General features: G+C 40.9%; 1 protein-coding gene across 1 annotated transcript; it reads right to left on the bottom strand.

Moving 5' to 3' along the window:
• Positions 1-7,573: 7,573 nt before the first annotated feature.
• Positions 7,574-17,788, bottom strand: LOC135480313 (glutamine synthetase-like). The gene is made up of 7 exons (XM_064760126.1): positions 17,700-17,788; positions 14,846-15,020; positions 14,306-14,467; positions 13,678-13,824; positions 11,632-11,759; positions 11,150-11,349; positions 7,574-8,479 (listed from the first exon to the last, which is right to left on the bottom strand). The coding sequence occupies exons 2-7, from the start codon at positions 15,006-15,008 to the stop codon at positions 8,191-8,193; spliced, it is 1,089 nt and encodes a 362-aa protein (XP_064616196.1). The 5' UTR covers positions 15,009-15,020; positions 17,700-17,788; the 3' UTR covers positions 7,574-8,190.
• Between the last annotated feature and the right edge of the window lie 3,863 nt (positions 17,789-21,651).

The raw sequence follows: 21,651 nt of genomic DNA, 5'->3' as shown, positions 1-21,651 counted from the left end.
TGATATAAGCTAGGTAATCCTCGACACTTCCTGGCAGCAAAGGCACTCTACATTAGTTGGCATGAAAACACAGTTTTCACAATCACACCTGAAAATAAGAATATAGATTTGATGCTGAGGGAGGATTCCTTGATACGGTGAGAAAGTTAATTCTAAGTCGTGATATTCGAGGCCGTGGATATTAGGACACTTTTACCGCTTTGGGCAGTGAAGAGGACGACAAGGTGATAGATAACATGAGAAGGAATAGGAAAATGAACAACACTGGGCAATATTTTGAGAGCTACGGCTTATAATAACCAGAAATTACAGTATGCTTACTACAGAACAATCTGCACAGCATGTGTAAATTATGGACGTTAACGAAACCTTATTTTGGACTTATGATGCCGTGATTCAGAGGTCTATATTAACTCTCGTGTTATTTTGAATGTTTTCACCGCGGTGTCCGCGTGAGCAAAGCGTGTTGGCGCGAGCAAAACTGCTAATGCCGGGATGTCCGCGGTCTCGAATAGCAAAGAAATTTATTTATTTATATGAGTGGCGATTTAAGCCATACTCAAGAATGTTTCATTTATATTACGACGGCCACCATAATAATGCCAGGAAATCGCAAAATATCAAGGAATTAACTGAGATAAAATGTAGTTACCAGCTCAAGTTGTCCGTCCGAAAATCTTTGGTTTCTGACAGCTGTCGCCGTGGTCAGACTCGCTGTCAGATAAATTAGGGGAGCAGTTTACTGGGCTGATTTCCTGGGTTCCACGCGCTGAATCGGTTCGTATAGGATCATACATGTACGGGTTGATAGGTGGTATACGCATGACATGATTTTATTTGGTATTTTCTCGTCGAAGATTTGATTTGGTATAAGAACAGTGTTATTCGGTATGTTACGGTGACGTCAGCGGGATCACGTGACGGGCACCTCATTAAAGGAGAAGAAAACTTAAAAGATGACACTATAGGGCTAAAAGAGCACATTTTTTTTTCTATCTGGTGGTGCCCGCTGCATAATTTTGCGATTTTTCCTCGCCATACACGTAAAGCCGAATACGGCAAAGCTGGCATAAATCACTGAGTCCATCGCGTCCTCATCTTTAAACTCTCTGTAATTTATGCTGGGGGTGTGTTGCCTCTCAGCCAATGAGAGTCCGTTAAAACTGCCAGCTTGTTCGTATAAACTCGGAACCTACGTCCAACATTCGGTTTCCCAATCGTCAAGCGGAAAACGAAACTGTACTGTTCGCTACATTCTGGAAGAAAAGTTCTACCAGAAATGTACGAACTGCACTTCGGCGGTGTCTGACGGCAATTCTCCTCCTAACACACAGAAGACTTCCGACTAGTTCTTAGGTAAAATGGAGTCGCCTACAGCGATTTTGCTCTGACTTTATTTATAATTTATCACCTTGGGGTACATACTAGATTTTTTTTATGGCATGCACCTGCGAGGAAATGCATACTCTTTTCAATGGTATTTGATTGATATTTAAATTTTCTACTCCTTTTACTCGGCTCTGGCTGACGGTTCCCAGTCAGGAGGGCCGATCGTCTCCCGCGGGAAGCGTGCAAGGCGGTAAACAAAACGTGCAGATTCGTTATTATGAGGGGTTATCATTAAATAAATACCGATGATCTTTATATGTTGACAGTATTCCTTTACGGTATATGAACTCTTCAACTGTGTGAGAAGGTATGCCTCGCAACCATACACGTACGAAAACTTTGAGGATGTATTTATTTATGGTAAACACATATGAGCCTTTTCTTTGAGCCTCTGAACTGCTTAACATGGTAAATAAGCAAAGTAACTCTGGGAAAAGTAATTTGCGATAGCCACGTGCAATTCGGCTTGAGTTAAACCACCTGATGGCACTGTAAACCAGCTAACAAATAAACAAATAAATTAATTTGAAAAACCCTCTGATGTTGAACATCACGACTTTGTAAAAAGCAAAAATTTTGAAATTGTCACTGAATTGCTTCACCACTAGGAGTATATATATATATATATATATATATATATTATATATATAGGGAGTATATATATACACACACACACACGGGAATGTTTTATCATGGTGGAACGTATTCAATTATGGCCTGGGATGAACGACCAACCTTTGGCAAAATACAGATCCCACATGTGTAACGCTTTGTTCAGATATGTTTCATCATCACGTCATAGAACGTGACTTCCATACAGCATGTCGCCACAATATGGCTAAAATATTGCAGATGTGGCGGTAAGCCCTAATCAGCCATTCATTCCATCTGACATGCACACATGTAACGGCATTGAACTGAACTCCATGGAGACAATTGCTTGCCATTCTTATAATACACGTTATAAACGTCAGTTATTTGTTCGATGGACTAGTGTTCCACGACGTGCCAGAAAGATGTTCCTTTTATATGGTGGCATGACCGCCATCGTATATTAGGTGAAACGTTACTAAATATGGAGTTGAACAACAATCAAATACAAGTAGATAAATAAATAAGTAAATAAATATAGTATTGCGGTGCTCAGACTTATGTGTGGATGACATCGAGTGAGGGAAACGACCGCGCTTCACCAGGTATTTGACTAGTCCTCCCAATTTCAGCCGCAGTCCGTCCTGGGTCCGTATTTTCAAGATACAGAAAACTTAAGTCATAAATTGTAAGTGCTTAGAAAGCCAAACTAAGACAAGGAGATAACTCAACTCGTGGATAGAACGTTCTTTTGCAAATAATAAACTTTGTAGCGCAAAACGTTTTAATTATAGCTGTTTTTGAATTTTGGACATAGTCTTACGACGTGAACTTGATAAATTCCGGCCCTGGTTCTACAGTAAACTCCTGGAAAATGCCATTAAACCCTTTGGTCAGCGCCTGTTGTTTTGACACCAAACTTGACTTCTCACGAAATTATCTCTAACGGACTAGAAATATGAATAAATGACGTACAGCGATTTCAGCTCAGCGTTAGCTTCTACAAAGACCAGGCCGGTTTTTGTATACAGTAATATAAAGGAAGGTCTGGGTCGACTTCATACTGTGGTATATGTACACCCCATGAGGACGAGCAAAGAAATTCCTGTGGGTTAAACAAACAGATGGCGTCACCTTAAGCCTACTTCCAGGGCGCGCATGTCGTTATAATGACACTGTCGACATTAGGTTAATACGTCTCCCAGACGCATTAGAGAAACCGCAAACGAAGTGCGTCCCTATATATATATATATAATATATATATATATATATATATATATATATATATATATATATATATATATATATATATATGTTCTTGAAACGGCAAAAATGCTGATATAACAGCGGTCTGTTATAGTTTGTTCGGCCGCTAAAGGCGGTACATACGACCTACAAAAAACACATATCAGCGCCAAAGCATCATCTAAAACATGTATTTCTAGCAACGCAGTTCACACATATAGCGAAGAGGCATGGCAACTGCAGCATGGCCGTTGTGGATTTACATATACGTTTATAAACTAGCATGGTACACGATATAGACACTAATTTAATTCATTCGCCTAAAGCTTTGCTTGCGTCTTCACAGCATCACTAAAAACAGATGACTATTTCTCTTTTTTTTTGGCGTCCTCATTTTTAAGTTCATATATACTATCTTAGTTCAGTAGTGGCTTGTGTTGAACGTTGTTTTGGAAATTGATCTAGTACTTACTGGCATGGGCCTTTTGGTTGGCAACTGATAGACCAGTGTCTATCTACAACCTTGGTTCGTTTTCTACCGATCTTAGCAGCTAACCTTCGAAAGATTCAAAATGAAAGGTCAAAGGTCAGAGAAGGTAGTTTCACCTGTGTTTACAGGTTTGTGTATGCCCACCAGAATCGTTTATATTCTAGGTCAGTCAGCGAACAAAAACCAGGTTAAGGTTCTCAGTATTAAGGTAAATCGGTTACTGAGGGTTTACGCCCCCCCCTTCTGCGTTACAGCCTGCGGATCGCTGTCTGCAACTACTTCATATATCATCTATCAAACGCAATATATAGGTGATAAGAGAGGGATATCTAATGTTCAGTCAGATTAATCTTGCCCTTACAGAAAAATATATAAAAAGATATGACGTGCCCGTTGGATCATTTAATTGTCATCCGATGACATACTTTTGATACCGGCAAATGTACATGGGTCGACACCATTCTAATGTTCGAGAATTGCCTGTTGAGGGGCAATGTAATGGGTAATTTGAATACAACTTTACTTTTATCGCTGGAAAGTAATTCAGACATCGTCCAAAAAAGTTGCAAGGATGTTAGCCACCTAAAATTAGATTCAACTGCAACATTCAATTTAACCGAAGAAATGAGTTCAAAAGAAATTTTAAACTTACGTAGACATATAAATTTACGTGACGCATAATGAAGGGTTTTTTTTCCCTCAAAAATGGCAGACGCATACATGTGGTATATTGAACTACTTCTGTAGTTCGGTAAGTTGTTGCGACAGCTGGATTTGAACACACGACCGCATTGGTTAAAGGCCTGATGTTTGCGCTTTTACCATTTGAGGTTTAGAAGCAATTACATCACTAGAAGCTTGAGAGCAGTTGTCGTCATTTTGAGTCACTAGTGACGTCCGAATTAAGGCAATGCAGTAAATGGAAACTGCATAATTCTGTCCTTAGTAATTTCGTACTTCCTGCATTGGTGGTTTGTGTTAAACGTGTTTTGGGGGAATTGGGCCTGCAATTCGGAACATCCATTTTTGTTCACGACCGGCAAACGAATGTCTCTTTCAACATAGATTCTGCAGCATTTGTGGACGGACAATGTTGTGGGTTAGTGCAAGCCTTTCTGACCACCAACAGCACTGTTTGGGCTGCGTGTTACATCCTTTTCAGCCAATCGCCGCGGAAGAGTCAAGCTGTAGACAAGTAGTTCAGGGAAGCTGTAGTTTCATTACATGTTGTCCTATATTCCCACCAAGATAGTTTATCTTTTAGGTCAATCAGAGAACAAACATCGGCAAAGATGCATTATCTGGGTGACCTACTTGCTAAAGGTTTTTCCCCCTTCACTAGAGAGTTTCACCCAGGTCGCTGTCGGCAGCCACTCCACCCATCATCTATCAAACACCATGCATGTGGGTGATAAGAGATTGATAACGTGTAATCAGACTCAATTTTAGCCCAGTATAAGTGTTAATATAACAAGTATGACAGGTATGCTAGATCTTTAGTCACGTGATGACGTGCTTTTAACCTCTACCAGTGTATATGGGTCGAGGATTTCTGGGGTCAATACTTCAAAGTTCGAGAAATCCATGTTGAGGAGAAATCCATCGGCCAACATGATGACTGCAGTTTTAAGTTTACTGATGAAGTATCCCAGCAGTGGGTAAATAACGATTGCAAAACTTTTGGCCACTTAAATATTGCTTCTTAACTGCAACATCCACCTTTATACCGAAAAAAAAAACTGGTTAGTCTATTACAATTAAAGTGTTTACTTCCGGTTTCTTTCACCGAAGCAGCTGGTCATCCAAGCTGGCCTGTTTTAAACCTTTCTTCCATGAGCGATTTTAGCATTCCTCGATATAAAAAAAAATTCGACTCAAACACGATTCATCTCATTGACCTTTGAAGCCAGATCCCATTTAAGGATATTGTGAAATATCAGGGCAAATCGTCCGTAATAAAGTTAAAAAGAACTGGACGTGTTGGCCAAAAACACCATCAGTCAACGTGTGCATGGTTTGCTGGACTGGTAGAACAAGAACACACTGGTGTGGACATACTCTGTTCGCGATGCGTGTGTACTGTCACGTGACAAATAAGTAAAACCTATACATATTCAGAAGCCCATTCTGTAGTGGACTGTCTTTTGGGCTACAAGGAAGGCATTTATGATGCGATATTGACAGAATAACGACTTGCTGCTGCCTCGCTTGACGCTCAGCACTGAGAGGTAAGAGCAAGGAAACAGGACTGGTTGGCCCGGTGTCAGTATAATGCGGCTGGATTGGGTGTCATGCCTGGTGCCTTCGCCCTGCCACAAGAAGACCGTATATGCACACACTTCGGCATGATACTTCAGTGGTAGCAGGACTTTGGCGGCATGAACTCGCCCTGCCACAAGAAGACCGTATATGCACACACTTCGGCATGATACTTCAGTGGTAGCAGGACTTTGGCGGCATGAACTCGCCCTGCCACAAGAAGACCGTGTATGCACACACTTCGGCATGATACTTCAGTGGTAGCAGGACTTTGGCGGCATGAACTCGCCCTGCCACAAGAAGACCGTATATGCACACACTTCGGCATGATACTTCAGTGGTAGCAGGACTTTGGCGGCATGAACTCGCCCTGCCACAAGAAGACCGTATATGCACACACTTCGGCATGATACTTCAGTGGTAGCAGGACTTTGGCGGCATGAACTCGCCCTGCCACAAGAAGACCGTATATGCACACACTTCGGCATGATACTTCAGTGGTAGCAGGACTTTGGCGGCATGAACTCGCCCTGCCACAAGAAGACCGTGTATGCACACACTTCGGCATGATACTTCAGTGGTAGCAGGACTTTGGCGGCATGAACTCGCCCTGCAACAAGAAGACCGTATATGCACACACTTCGGCATGATACTTCAGTGGTAGCAGGACTTTGGCGGCATGAACTCGCCCTGCCACAAGAAGACCGTATATGCACACACTTCGGCATGATACTTCAGTGGTAGCAGGACTTTGGCGGCATGAACTCGCCCTGCCACAAGAAGACCGTGTATGCACACACTTCGGCATGATACTTCAGTGGTAGCAGGACTTTGGCGGCATGAACTCGCCCTGCCACAAGAAGACCGTGTATGCACACACTTCGGCATGATACTTCAGTGGTAGCAGGACTTTGGCGGCATGAACTCGCCCTGCCACAAGAAGACCGTGTATGCACACACTTCGGCATGATACTTCAGTGGTAGCAGGACTTTGGCGGCATGAACTCGCCCTGCCACAAGAAGACCGTATATGCACACACTTCGGCATGATACTTCAGTGGTAGCAGGACTTTGGCGGCATGAACTCGCCCTGCCACAAGAAGACCGTGTATGCACACACTTCGGCATGATACTTCAGTGGTAGCAGGACTTTGGCGGCATGAACTCGCCCTGCCACAAGAAGACCGTGTATGCACACACTTCGGCATGATACTTCAGTGGTAGCAGGACTTTGGCGGCATGAACTCGCCCTGCCACAAGAAGACCGTGTATGCACACACTTCGGCATGATACTTCAGTGGTAGCAGGACTTTGGCGGCATGAACTCGCCCTGCCACAAGAAGACCGTATATGCACACACTTCGGCATGATACTTCAGTGGTAGCAGGACTTTGGCGGCATGAACTCGCCCTGCCACAAGAAGACCGTGTATGCACACACTTATGCCTCCAAGCAAGCATACACACATACATACAATACGAATAGCATTAACAAACTTAATGCAAAACCTAATGACTTCTCGTCGTCATATGGCTGAAAAATTGCACGACGTAAACCACAAAGCACTGATAAATAAAGCTCAATTCACTCACATCACATAAACATTAAAACCATTTTTTTTATTTCGGTCTCTGAATGCAAATAAATCAAATGAATGGAACAATAAGAGATAAAAACATGTCTAAAAATTAGGCAATAGAAATTAGTTTCCATCCTCTATGGTCGTTTGAATGGTTTAAACAGTGTCAGGTGAAAGATGCACGTGAGAAAGCGCATCCATTTTATGTACATATATACAATAGTGAGTTTAAAAAACTGACCCCAGGACATGGATATATTATCATCTCCACCCCCGGACTTTTCGCAAGGCGTTTGAGTATTCCCATCCTTTCTGTGCTTTATGGTTCATAGTGCCGTCTCCAACCGCGAACTAATGACGTCCTGAACTACAGACAACTTTGCAAAAAGCCTTGCATAGTTCATGGCCAGACGTAACTAAAATATTAACTACCACGTTTGTGCGTGTCGTTACGAAACCCTCCATGTGAGTTACGATAGTTTAAGTCCCATGAAGTTTCGTTTAACACAGATAAGTCCATATCCCAGTCGCTTTGTCCAAGGCTGAACAAATTCTATGATTATCTCCTCCCCAAAAAGTTATTGTAATTTATAAAAATAGTCAAAAAAGGAGGAGTTTTTCTCAATGAAAGACAGATCACTCGTCCAATACCGTCGTTCTGACGATGATTTCTGTCACTCTGTAAGGATCACAGTTGGAAGCTGGACGTCTGTCTTCCAGATAACCTTGACCTTCTTCAGCCACCTGGCGGGGAATACGAATACTAGCGCCACGGTTGGCAACTCCTGCCGAGAAGTCTTGGATGGAGGATGTCTCGTGTCTTCCCGTCAGTCTTCGTTTGTTGTCCTCGCCTTCCTTCGGGTCGTAATACTTAATGTGGATATCGTGCTTGGTGGATAGTTTGGTGATCGCTTTCTCTATATGCTGCAAAGACGAGAAACAAAGATTGGGTATGAGAATATGACAAGAAAAAATTTGTGAAAGATGAATTAACGGTAACACTTAGGCAAAGACGAAGTAGGTATAATAGCCCAATTAACTTTCACAAATGCTTTTTCAGTTGTTTCCATATCTTAATAAGAAATGTCATATAATTCACAGTCAATGGCCATTACTACAAATAGAACTATAGGGCATTCTAATAAAATATACGACATACACAAAGCTGTCCGTTGAAACCTTGGTCGCGATAACAACCATAGATAAGAAACGCCTCCTTTCCGGCTTTGATAAACAAAAACAGGTTAAATCAGTAGTTTAAAATTTCGCAAGTATAGGTAAACTTGCAATAAAAGGACGCTCTCAAAAAGTCTTCCTAGTCTATACCGTCACGTATTTATATATGTTGGGTTGTATGTTGCTGAATGTCCTCCTGAGAAGTTGAAAAGCTTCCCAGAGGTTTTACTGGCTTAGGGGTTTATTTGTTCAGGTAAAGTTCAACACGACCTGCTGTTAAATCAATACAAAGTAACCGAACAGACACGATACCCTAGGCTTATCTCCTCATACGCACAACAAAATAAGCGTGCACGTTATGTACATGACTCATACTGTCATGTACACTATATCCCTCAGGGGTTCTGACCTGTGTGAAATCAAACCTGGATCAAGAAGTGATCGAAGATAACCGTCCTTTCCGTCTTGGTGTTTAAATAGGGAAAACAAAAAACACATCTTGTTCATTGTTTCAGCTTTGACACCTGCACGTAACAAACCAATGTAACAATGTTTTCATGGCTTGTGTCCAAAAAAGACCAGTTTTCCTGTAAATGCAATGTGGAAAGTCGGGACCAGATGAGTTGAATTCCTTCTGTAACAATGTTTTGTTCTGCAGTTGTTTTTGTTTGTTTTTTCTTTACCCTGCTAAAGCCAGTTAATTGAAACCTTTACCAATCGTGTATTCGGAATTCCCTGTCGTAATTTTAGGTTTTTACCTCTGTCTCGCATATCTTGCGGTGGTCTAATACAACTTGGTAATCTGCCAATCACCTCTAAAATTACGCTGTCGGGGTTGATCTGGTCTTGCTATCTAAGCTGTAGTCCCTTTATATCACATTGGACACATTGTCCACTACTTCAGGAACGAATTCTGTTCAATGCAGAAGTCAATTAACTGTGTAAATAACAACAGCAACGATGACGATGCAACCATTCGCTGAGAATTCGGTTCCGTTCGCACAGGTCTGACGCAACATTTCAGCCAAGTGCATGCAGCGTTACTAAAATCCGGTTAACACGTATACAGCCCACTCAACCGCAACAGATGTCTCTACGTATATCTGCATCTCATATATGTATCTATCTGTTTCCTGGGAGCCAGCTGTCGTCATATGACGCATGTGTGTTGTAAAACCTTAAGTACAAACTAGAGACGCAAGTACCGGAAATTTCAACCTAATTCCCTGTAGCTTGTTTTGCCAGCCGTCCTTTCAAACAACCGATTACTCACTAAGACGAGGGCTGATGCGCGTGGGAACACAGCCGGAAACAAAGAGACATATGCTTAAAATATGAGGAAATATGTACTTGTGAATACCTCAAGACACTATCACGACAAGCAGTAAATGCTGTGTAGTTACACAACTATAGGGTTTATGATAAAATTTTACATTTATTACTTTCCTATACATTTACACAGTATATGTCCTCACCCCCCCCCCCCCCCCAAAGGGTATTTCAAAGACCCCACCTTTCGTGTTGACATTTATTCGAGTAGACACTTTCCTAAAGTCAAAATAACTTATAATCAAGCAAAACGAGTATGGACAAATGAAAGCGTCGAATACAATATGGAAAACGTAGGATTCAAATCTTAACAACCCAATCTAAGTACGAGTAGGATAAACAGCATGGTACCAGATGTGAATATCTCGTCAAGTCTATATTTAGATATGAAAATATCGGAAAATCTGCCGGAGTGATATGGCATAGGTAATGTTCGTCGTTGTCGACAGGCAATTTCGGCTTCAACTAAGACTGGAAACATCAACTACGCCTTCAGAAATAACCAACATGTAGCTCTGTTAGTGATGAAACCAGCAGTCGTTCGACGCACTTGTTATCTGACTTTGTTATGCAAACAATAGATGACGAAATAGAGATTACTAAACAATGAAATAATTTGTGCTAGGGTTCTCTGCGACTTGTGTATCTCTTTGGAGTTGCTTTGTCATGTGGTATTTGGTAAGCGGTGAAACCAATATGTAATTGCATACGTGTAACGGTTTGTCGGGATGAATACATTCTGGGTCGATTACATGGGTACAGTATACTCTCTATCGATTTTTACTCCTGTCAAAATCTAATAACTTGAATACAATACATGACTCAAGGTCCTCAATCATTATAATCTTGATGGATTTTGGCTACAACAAATGTGGGTTTGCATAACATTTTAATTTAGGGCAATTTACTCAGGTGACTGAGATACAAAAAAAAAATTACTGATGTGTTGCCGCAAGTTGGATGCACGCCCCTTTCAAAAATACACCCCACGATCATGAAAATAACATCGTCCGCAACAATGCGAGCAACAACAACTGCGTCCTACTATTGAGCTGTTTGTCCATCACAAGGCTATAACAAGAACACTCACGCTAATCCGCCCTCCTCTCTCATCGACTTCGTGCTGTAGTTAGTGTGTGCGCCTGCGCCGTTCCAATCTCCCGGCATGGGTTTGGGGTCGAGCGTGATAACGACCCCGAAGTCCTCGGACACCCTGTGGAGGATGTATCTGGCCACCCACAAGTGGTCACCCATATCGATACCTTCACACGGACCCACCTGGAACTCCCACTGAAGAACAAAGGAAGGATCGTTTTATTGACAGGTTAAGAAAACAAAATCAGCCACTCTGCTGAAGGAGGCTTGGGTCAGTCGGTTTGCCACGTAACTGGCGAAATTCTGCTGTTTCTTCCACAAACAGAAACGTGATCATTCTTGAGTAACACGTCAAACCCTTACCACAATTCCAGCGATCAGTATTGTTATACCATATTTTAAGCATTTCCCGTCAGTTGCAGATTTGAAAAACTTTTTACACCTGATGTTTACATTTTTTTATGAAACAGAACTTACCTGAGCCGGCATGACCTCCGCGTTACAACCCGCAATCTTCACACCTGCGTACAGACATGCGCGGTAGTGGGCCTCAACGATGTCCCGACCGTACACCTTATTCGCTCCCACACCACAGTAGTAGGGTCCTAATGCACAGAAATTACAATAAATTTTACTTCTGGTCTGATAGCTTGGAAAAAAATCGTCAATTCTGTCTAGGAAAATACGTCGGCGTTTCATTAGTTTTCCTCTGGTTTTACTCCCTGTGCTGTAAGTCTTTTATTTAGTATCTTTGGTTATGGTTCAGTCTAACGTTCAACCTGAAATATTTAGACTAAGTTAGAAATCTTCACTATCCTCTGTTTTTTCGTAATTTCTACTGAATATCTTTTAACATTCTTTGCATTCATGTTCATCTAAGATATCTGATTTTAACAGGTTTGATACCAGGTTGGTGAAGTTTTCTCTTGCAGATTTCTCCGCTGCGTGATACTAACACATTGCGAGTGTTTTGTCAAGAACTGTTAAGCATTTCACACATTTTAAGCCAGACAGAAAAGTCACAGCAGGGAAAATCATATAAGTGAGAACAAATGTTTAGCACAACGCATAACACCAAGTACATAAAACGGTGTTACCTGCTAATTTGTTGGGTCACATTTCACCTGTGTATAAGTTTCACCACGTGACACGATTTCAACCTCCATAACTCTTTCACATTCTATACTAATAGTAAATAGTAACATCGGCTGGGCTTTACTGAAATAATATCGGATAAATCCATCTAGGTCTACACAGTAATCCTAACCATTAAACGTGAGAATATACTATGAATAGGGAATTACAAAGGCGGCACCTAGTTTCCTCCACTTTTTAAACTGGTTGTGCTCATATGTATATAATTTCAGAGTTCACCTGAAAACGTAGATCCGAGACGCCCACTTTGGTTGATAGCCGGTATAGAAATGTGTGTCGGTGCATCGATTTAAAATACGGATCCAGAAAACAATGCTTTGTTCTAATTTGCCCGACACACACTCCATGCATGTGTCAAGCATTTTCGCTAAACATCTGACGTACCGTACTATATTATACTGACGGTTGCTAAATGTGGCACATGCGAGAAATCTGGCCGAAAATTTGCCGTGCAATTTAATATTGTACATGGTTATTGACAATATACTGGTTTTATTTGTGGTCCAACACAACACTAGGCTATAATTCGCATTGGTACAAACATTTGCATCAATAGAGATCCCCAACCCGATTAATGACTAAACCCCATTTACAGCCATAAAGATGGATTTCAATTTTTTTTATTCACCTGTTCAGAAGGCTATGCTCTACATGTAAGCAGCCTCGTGCGTTTATAGGTTGGTAACTGCAGAGACGAGACGATACTTTTAATGCCTTTATTTGCATTTGTAAAGCTTATTAATCGGACATAAACAATCACGTCATTCGGATTCGCAAACTCCCCAAGGGTGTTTCTTTTCTACAGAAAAACGTTTTATACGCCTAGTTTACTTTATTGTCAGAAGTCAACACTGACGGATATCTTTATATCATGTAAATTAGCCCTTACGTCGGTTTAAAAAAAAGCCAAAAATGTGACCTGAGAAAGCAAGGAGCTGTGTCTCAGAAATTGTGCTTGTATTCTTAATTATAGCGAGTGGTCCACTTAATCAACGAGGAAATTTAATTTCGTGTCGCTAAAGGTGAAAAAACGCAGCTTGTGCTTATCTAAGCCCGTTGTGATAACGCCTGATTGGACAGGCTTTTAGGGCGCCCGTTATTTCCGTGATGGATAGTACCACAACGTGTGGCTCAATGGGTGCCCTGACCCCAGGATCACAAAGCTGTCTTAGACTTAAGTCTTGGTTTCAAAACAGTTCACTGTTCTAAAATTTCTCCTTGGTAATTTTTATTCCAATACTTGGAGTTGTCTTACACTTTCGTGATAAGACTGAAAACTGGCCCTTAAAATTATAAAAAAAATTAGGTACAAGAAATGCAGTGATGTTAATTGCAATTTATTAGACGTCGCTATTCAAGAAAGCCTACCTTGTGGGCCTGGGAATCCCTGTTTTGGCCAGCCGAATGGGTGTCCATCCTGGGACAACATAGTGTATTCCTGTTCAATCCCGAACCAGGGATGTTCATGCTTGGCCCGATCCATCACTTCACGACACGTGTGACGGTAGTTCGTGTCTGTAAAATAAAAACACAGATTAAGACATAGGACAACCACCGGCAACGGTAATATACAATGTTAAACACAGTGCTGCCTCACTACAATACCATGCTAAAGACAACAATGGCGCACGATTTTGTTGGTAATTCGCTCTATAAGTAATTCTAATCAGTCCTTCATTACAGTGAGACAACAAGACCATCATATACAATAGTATGTGTCTGGTAATAAACAATATTAAACACGGTGCTGCCTCACTAATATACCATGCTAAAGACAACCATGGCGCACAATTTTGTGGTAATTCGCTCTATAAGTAAAGTCTAACCAATCCTTCAGAGTAAGATAACAAGACCAGCATACATTCACTTTCCTTAATTTTGTTCCACTAAGTTTAATTTAGAAGTTCAAATTTTACCTGGTCTAACTGGGACATATACATGTATGTACATCTAAATGTACATCTAAAAGTCCATGGGAACTCAAAAGGGAATTTACCTGCCGGTAATTTGTTGTACTTGTTCACCTCACACATGACTAGTTTGTTGTTACCCAGTCTGAAAGGATCATTGAAAATGGCCACTGGCTGTAGGTACATGTCAGAATTGGAGCCCTCGGCCTGGTACGTACTGGAGCCGTCGTAATTCCAGATCGGAAGTTCTGAAGTCAGTCATAGGGATACACTTATTGGCAATTAGAAAGGTCATCATGTGATGGCCATTTATTTGCAAGTTTTAGAAATCATTTGTATCCAGCGACTTAACACAGATTCGCTTTCTGTTCCCAAAAGTACTCAACCCTCCGCACTGAGGCAGTAATTTAAACTTAATGAGTCATGGAGTGTTTTTGAAGCCTGGGAGATTTTACTTCATTTTAAAAATCCATTCAACGGGAACCACATGAATGCTACTTACTACTATCAGCGAGTTATCACCAGAGAGTTAAAAAAAAAAGATATCAAGGATCAATACAAAAAAAAGTTAATAAGCACAGAAAAATATCAGTTTTGTTAGCCTTTGACATAACTGGCCTACATACCTGATACATCCTTAGGGACGAAGTCAATGGTACGACATTTGCTTCGAATCCCCTCCCCCGTTCCGTCAATCCACAGATACTCCAGCTGTATCTTACCACTGTCAGCCTCCAGCTTCAGGTAGCGGTCCAAGACCTGTTTGTTCGTCTTCCCCAAATTATCCATAGTGGGTCTTTTCTGAAACAGAATATAGATGAGCATAAGAACTGTTTTTAGAAATACCTCAGAATTTTTTTTTACACCAACAGAAAATTAACTGGAATGAAACTTATTTATTTGACTGGAGTTTTACGCCCTTCTCAATAAAGGAAACTGATGGGCCAGTTCTAAATTTACTACAGTGTACATTGATGATAGGCAAATTATACGTACCAAGCAGCCCTTTCAAACGCTTAAAAATAAATGCCTAATTTTTACCTTCAGACCTCCTAAATGTAAAATGATATCATTCTGACATCACTGTACAGACAGTTACCCCGCCTCTTTCATAAAACATATAAATGGGCGTGGCAGACTACTTTGTAACAGCGGTAGAAACCGTAACAGTTGGTTGTCGTCACCAAGCTGAGTCGAATGTCTTACAATAACAGGCACACCAGAGGTCTCAATATCACCTGCAGTCAGCGAACAGGGAGGTGGAGGGCAGGGGAGGGCAGGGGAGGGGAGAGCAGGGAAGGGTCGTGATAGAGTGGTAACCGATCAGGTCGGCGTATAGGATTAGTACCACAAAGGCATGAAAGCTACATGAAAGTAGACCAATTCTCGGAACAGTTATTACAGCTTGGCTAGCAGGAGGAGGGGTGGCGGGTGGTGGGGATGGAGGGTTGGTGATGAATTGTAAAAAGCTATTACGTAATACAGGTGAGATATAATACATTGTCAAGCCGGGTTTGAACGCACAGAGAGTGCGGAGAAAATTAAACTTGTGTTGTGAATTTTCTACCTAAGTTACTCGGAGATTTGAGTCAAGCAGTGAACACCTATCCGCAACTAACATGCATCTGGTGATGCATAATATTCAAATGAAGTAATTATTTTTTCATGGGGATAAAATGCGCGATTAAAGAAATCAAGTCCCGCATGGTATGGTATGCAATGTCATTTCAATACACCTTTCAATTTTCTAAACATTTTTCAGTATTAAACCTTTCGTCTTTCTCCTCCCCCTCCCCCCCCCCACCCCACCCTCCCATACACTGCTGTTAATGCATGCTAATTCCTTTTCGATGCACATGCATGCACCTCGCCATGCCCTACCTCACACACCATGAGCTGACGCTCAAGTCAAGCACAGCTCAGTGCTCCAGCACTACTTGCTAAAGTGATTCTCCGGTGCATCTAGGAAAACTATTACTGTATGGGGCGAAATTACGTTCGTGCACAGGTCTACCCTCATTGACCTGGAAAGCAGACATGGTTTAGTGCGTACACACCTACTCAGTAGTACACCATATCCGACATCATCCCACAACAGGAAAAGACATGCTTTTATTTTAACCTTTCAACGTCATTAGCCTATTCCTCACATCCTGTTTCTCTTGGAGATTTTTTGTAAGTCGCCCCACAGATTATATTTTTGATTATGTACGTACACTTAGGTAGCAAAAAGCGTGACGTAAACCTTCGATGAAGTTATATTGTGCATTGCCTGGAAACTACTGATTAACTGGTCAAATTTAATTCAAAACGCTAAATAATATTTCTATATATTTCACCATTACATAACTTTGTGTCGCTATTGGGCTATTGATAAAAAGTCGGAGGAAAATGCATGCAGAAACAAAATGCGTAATATCTACAGTGATATTAATAATTGCTGCGCATGTGCCCACTCAGGTGGTCTCCGTGAACACACCAGTATCAAAAAGTAAGCAGAAATGTATTAGCAAATAGAAATACCAAGAGAACACGATTTCACATTTAATGAAGAGAAAATTGAATTGGGAAAGAGCACTGGAAGACCTCATCTATGCAGATACTGGGCCGTCATCTGCCACGTGATTGGCATTCACGTGTTTGAATAAATTGATATATATGCCTATTGTTTTCAATTTGTTTGTTTGTTTTTTCCCGCTCAGTAGTGTAAGGCATGGCCAGCGAACCCCTGTTTTCACATAACACACATTAATATATATATGTAACCTTTTTTGGCTTCACACACCACTAAACTGAGCTTGATTTTTGATCAGTCTTAATTCTTTTAATTCACGACGCTACCTCTGGTACAGCTTTGTTGTCAGTCAGGTCAACTATAATGCGGCAGGAAGTGGACTAACGGTAAACTCGCAGAGACGATTGGCGTATGGTACAAAGAAAGGCACCAATTGACCGCTTTATCCGAATGCAACTATAACGTATTTCAGATGTTCAGGCTGCGGTGGTGGTGTTCTTGCGACATGCACACAGAGCAGATTTTTTTAAACAATTGGATCATTTACCGCACAGGCATGCATTTAAATGGAAAAAATAGGGAGCAGCTTGAAATAATTCATCTATGCAGCAAAAGGGGTTATCTCTATGCCGACAGTCTTAAAATATTGCATCAGACTTCAAGATCCGCTGTATACTGAAAAGTACAATATATGTGACTGTAAGCTCGCCATCATTCCGCAGAGAATTTGTAGCCCAACACTTTATTCAGCATTGCTCGTGAAAGTTAAGAAAGTTTACCACTCATCAAATTATAAAGCAAATGCGTATTATTATACAGAATCACAGAAATTAACACACGTCGAAATCTCCGTTGACTACTCTATGATCGGCATAAACTATAGCTAACAGCTGATCAGCTTTGCAGAAAACTACAATGCTAGCCACCGTAGAAATGTTTCTTTACACAGAGCAAATAATGCTTACCTTTTTCCAGTCAGAGGACTATAATAAGCTGTTTCACAAAACCAGGCTGTCCACTTGGTGAGCGATGTACAAGACTAACTTTTACTGAAAAAGGGAACGTAAATAAACGATGCCTGCTACCTTGACCTTGCAATTTGATTGGCTGAAAGCAGAAATCGGCATGGCCTTCTCTTTGATTGGCAGTTGGTCTATGTGTAGATTTCCCAACTTGCCGCAGACTCATCACGTGATCGGTGCACGGCGCAAACAGTGTGACTTCTGACAGCTCGTGCCAGTCGCATGTCCTCGTGGATGGGAAGCGTAAGTTGGGTGACAACACCGGTCGGGGTTTTATTTAATGCACGAAACCCCAGCTGCTTGGCTGTGACAAGGCTGGTCATTTGAATGATTGGCAGAACATAAGGTGTGCTGAGCGAAAATGACTAAAATAGCATTTCGTTGGCACATCACCACATATCAACATAAAATAAATGACTAAAATTGAAAAAAAAAAATATGTAAGCTACACACTGATATCAGCTAAACAATACCTTATTCATGAATACGCCATGTGTAGGCCTCTCATGGGATTAGTTTAAGAAGGCTTGATTTTCGATTGTGGCGTTATAGCCTATTTAATCACCAGCTGAGTCAGTGCGAACAACCCCTCCTATCCTATCCCAACGGTCACTGATAATGACGCAATGTATTACATGTGTAATAGTGTTGATTTCCACGGTGCATGTCTAACGTGTCATTTTCTTTCCCGGATATACAGAATACAGATTTACATTTGAACTAAATAAATCAACAAATGACAACTCCGATTAACTCGGAGAACGAAAACAATAATTAGGCCAAGACGCAGATGTCATTTGTTTTGTCCGGTTCTATTCCGATAACTATAAACGATCTGCCACGCCCTAATGCCTATTTCTCTCCCACGCGCTATTATTGTGATATCTCCGATCAAGGATGTAAAATGACATGCTTTATAATGGCAGTGATTTGTCAATCGGCATAGATTGACCTGATTTTCGCAGTTTATTGCCGTCTTAAGCCGCCCATCAAGTCACCGGTCGATAATACACCAGATTTTCAAGACACGCCACCTATAGTACCAGCTATCTAGAGAAGATGATCAAATCGGTATATATGTTATGTGTATATGTATATGAGACTGCATGTATACACAGAAATACTTTACTTATCGGGCGACGGTCAGGTTATGGGAGTATCCCGGAGTAAACCATTGACCTGTTGGCAAGTTACTGACAAGCTTTCCCTCGTATGACGTAATATTCAGACGTTTTGGTGAATGCCAGGTGGTCATATTTGTGCTTTTGACATGTTTTTGTATAAGCAGGCCTTGAGACTATAATCTTCTGTTGCGAGGAGACACCGCATGTCATAATATAGCGATGGCAAACGAAAATTATTGGAGAACTCAAGTAAGTTATATGGTAAATAGGCAACACGTGTGCATGGATCACGCAAGCTGCATGATTTTCGAACTTCATCTACATGTGGGACCATGAAATGCATCTACACATAAAAGGGTGTCATATATAATCCGACCATATCTGAAGCAGGGATTGTACGGAAACCAATGACCTACCAGAATGCAGGAAATCGTAAAACATACAATTCTTAGGCACGAATTCTCTGCACGACATTACATGCAAAATAAACAAGAAACACATTTATGAAAATCGGACAATATTTGGTAGCAGTTATATATTGTACTGAAACCAAAGCAAAGCGAAAATCCTTTGGCGTCAAAGGTAAAAACAGTCCTATACTGTGTCATGTGACCTGTGAAAAATATTAGGCAACCTTTGTTTGTCTGACAGGCCACATGGTACAGATGGACTTTTTCTATCTTTATCGATGAAAAAGTTTGAAGCTTCCCTATGGAAGTGTAAGATTAAAGCACATAAAATACTGATTTCGATCGCTATAGTTGCAAGTGTCTTGGTAACTGTTTGGTCATAACAGACAAATCATCCTTTGGTGATTTTGTAGAGAGTCTGAAAAATGTTTTGTTTCGAAAGTTGTGATTGCGGTAGATGTATATAGTGTAATGTAGACAAATGTATTTACTAACATAGCTGTCGGTATTTATAGATGAATAAAAATAACCCTTTGGTTAAGATGCCCCTACTGAAATGAGACCATAGGATGATGTCATCCACTATCTATGTATTTAGATAATGCTCGATGACAGCTTGTTGTTTGGAATATGTACTGTTTAATATCTAAGACCCTAACGTAAAGTAAAATGTGTATCTTGAGCGCACATCTTATACCTACACTCAAAGGTGTACCGGATTGTGTGCTTGTGATGGGGAGAGCGGGGGGGGGGGGGGGTGTCCGGTGCCTGTAGCATGACGTTCAAGTAAGGCAGCACTGTGGCTCAAATAATTTTGCAAGTGACATCTAAAAACCCAAGGCAAAAAATTATAAAGCCAGAGAAATTCATTGTGCAGCAAATTATGTGATTGTCTGTTTAATTCGCACACTGTTTTTATAACCACAGGTGGGAACAGCGGGTTAAAGTAAGTAATGTCAGCTGTTTTAATGTTTAGACACACAGGATTAAGGTCAAACCAGTTCTTCATGGTTTTAATGGAGCAACCGAAACCAGTTACGTGGAACAGGCATACATAACAGCTATTTATAGCACCTGTACTTTTAGCCATGTGTATAGAGCCTGTGAAAAGCGACAAGAGTGGGATTACCCCAATTTTATGTACAGTTCATCCACATTATAATCCTACAGTTCCCTTTTGTCCCGGTAAATACAGACGTATATTATGTAAGCTATTGGGACAATTTGACCCCGGCGTAAAGCCCTTTACATACTTGTACGCGTTTACTTTGTATATAGAAATAAACTAAAACGTGCAAGTTGCGTGATAAATTCGTGCCTGTGTCGTACAGAGTCTAATATGCATGCATGGAAGCCTAATTCTTTATTAAAAACGTGTGATATTTAGCGGTATATTGTGCCATATATTATCAGTTAACTGGGTTTAATTGTCCTTTCCACACAAAATCCCAGGACATAACTGCATTACTCTTTTCTCACGTGCAAGTCATGCTAGCCATACCCCTATACACTCCCAACCCACATCCCACCCACCGACACCACCGTGGAAGTTTTCCCCCAGCTCTAAAAACACCACAGAACACAGCAATCCATCTACGCAGAAATATCTGCATACAGTAGTCTTTACTCAGAAATATCTGCATACAGTAGTCTTTACTCAGACATATCTGCATACAGTAGTCTTTACTCAGAAATATCTGCATACAAATTACTGTATTTGACCTCAATACAATCTCATCCATGACTAAGGTAGTTTTTCGACTGATCTGAGAGCTAGGTCCTTCGGGGTTTGTTTGGAAGATGATATCCTTATGAAGACGTTTCGGTACAAAGTAACATTTTCTGACATCTTTTATTGATACTCTATATTTATACGTATTTATTTCACTGGTGTGTTCAAAACATTTTATTTATGTCACGGCAGGTTTTCACATATTAAGGTATGGGGCTACAGTATATGGCCTATATATATATATATATATATATATATATATATATATATATATATATAACTGAAGGTCAACACCATTTTGATTTAAGATAATTTGAGACGGCCCTCGCTGACTCGGAAAGTGTCTTACTCGCCGCAACCTTCCAGTTTTGACTATGGTTCGAGTGCTGATATTTAGCACTCGCTACCTGCCTAGCGAAGGATGCGTGGTGGCATAGTTCAAGCAGTGCACGATTTCCTTATTTTATAAAAAGGACTGCTTAAGTTGTCCCAGTGAAATATTCTTTAGTACGGAGTTAAATGCCACAGTATATTGACGTTCCATTCATTGTTCGGACTTGAACTCTGCATTGTCTCCGATGAAATAGGCCTATATATCTTTATGTGCGCCTATAGATAGGCCTAGAGAG

The sequence above is a fragment of the Liolophura sinensis genome, chromosome 13 (genome assembly GCF_032854445.1).
Source record: "Liolophura sinensis isolate JHLJ2023 chromosome 13, CUHK_Ljap_v2, whole genome shotgun sequence".
NCBI lineage: Eukaryota > Metazoa > Mollusca > Polyplacophora > Chitonida > Chitonidae > Liolophura > Liolophura sinensis.
Note: the sequence above shows the minus strand (reverse complement) of the source record. Positions and strands in the feature narration are given on the sequence as shown.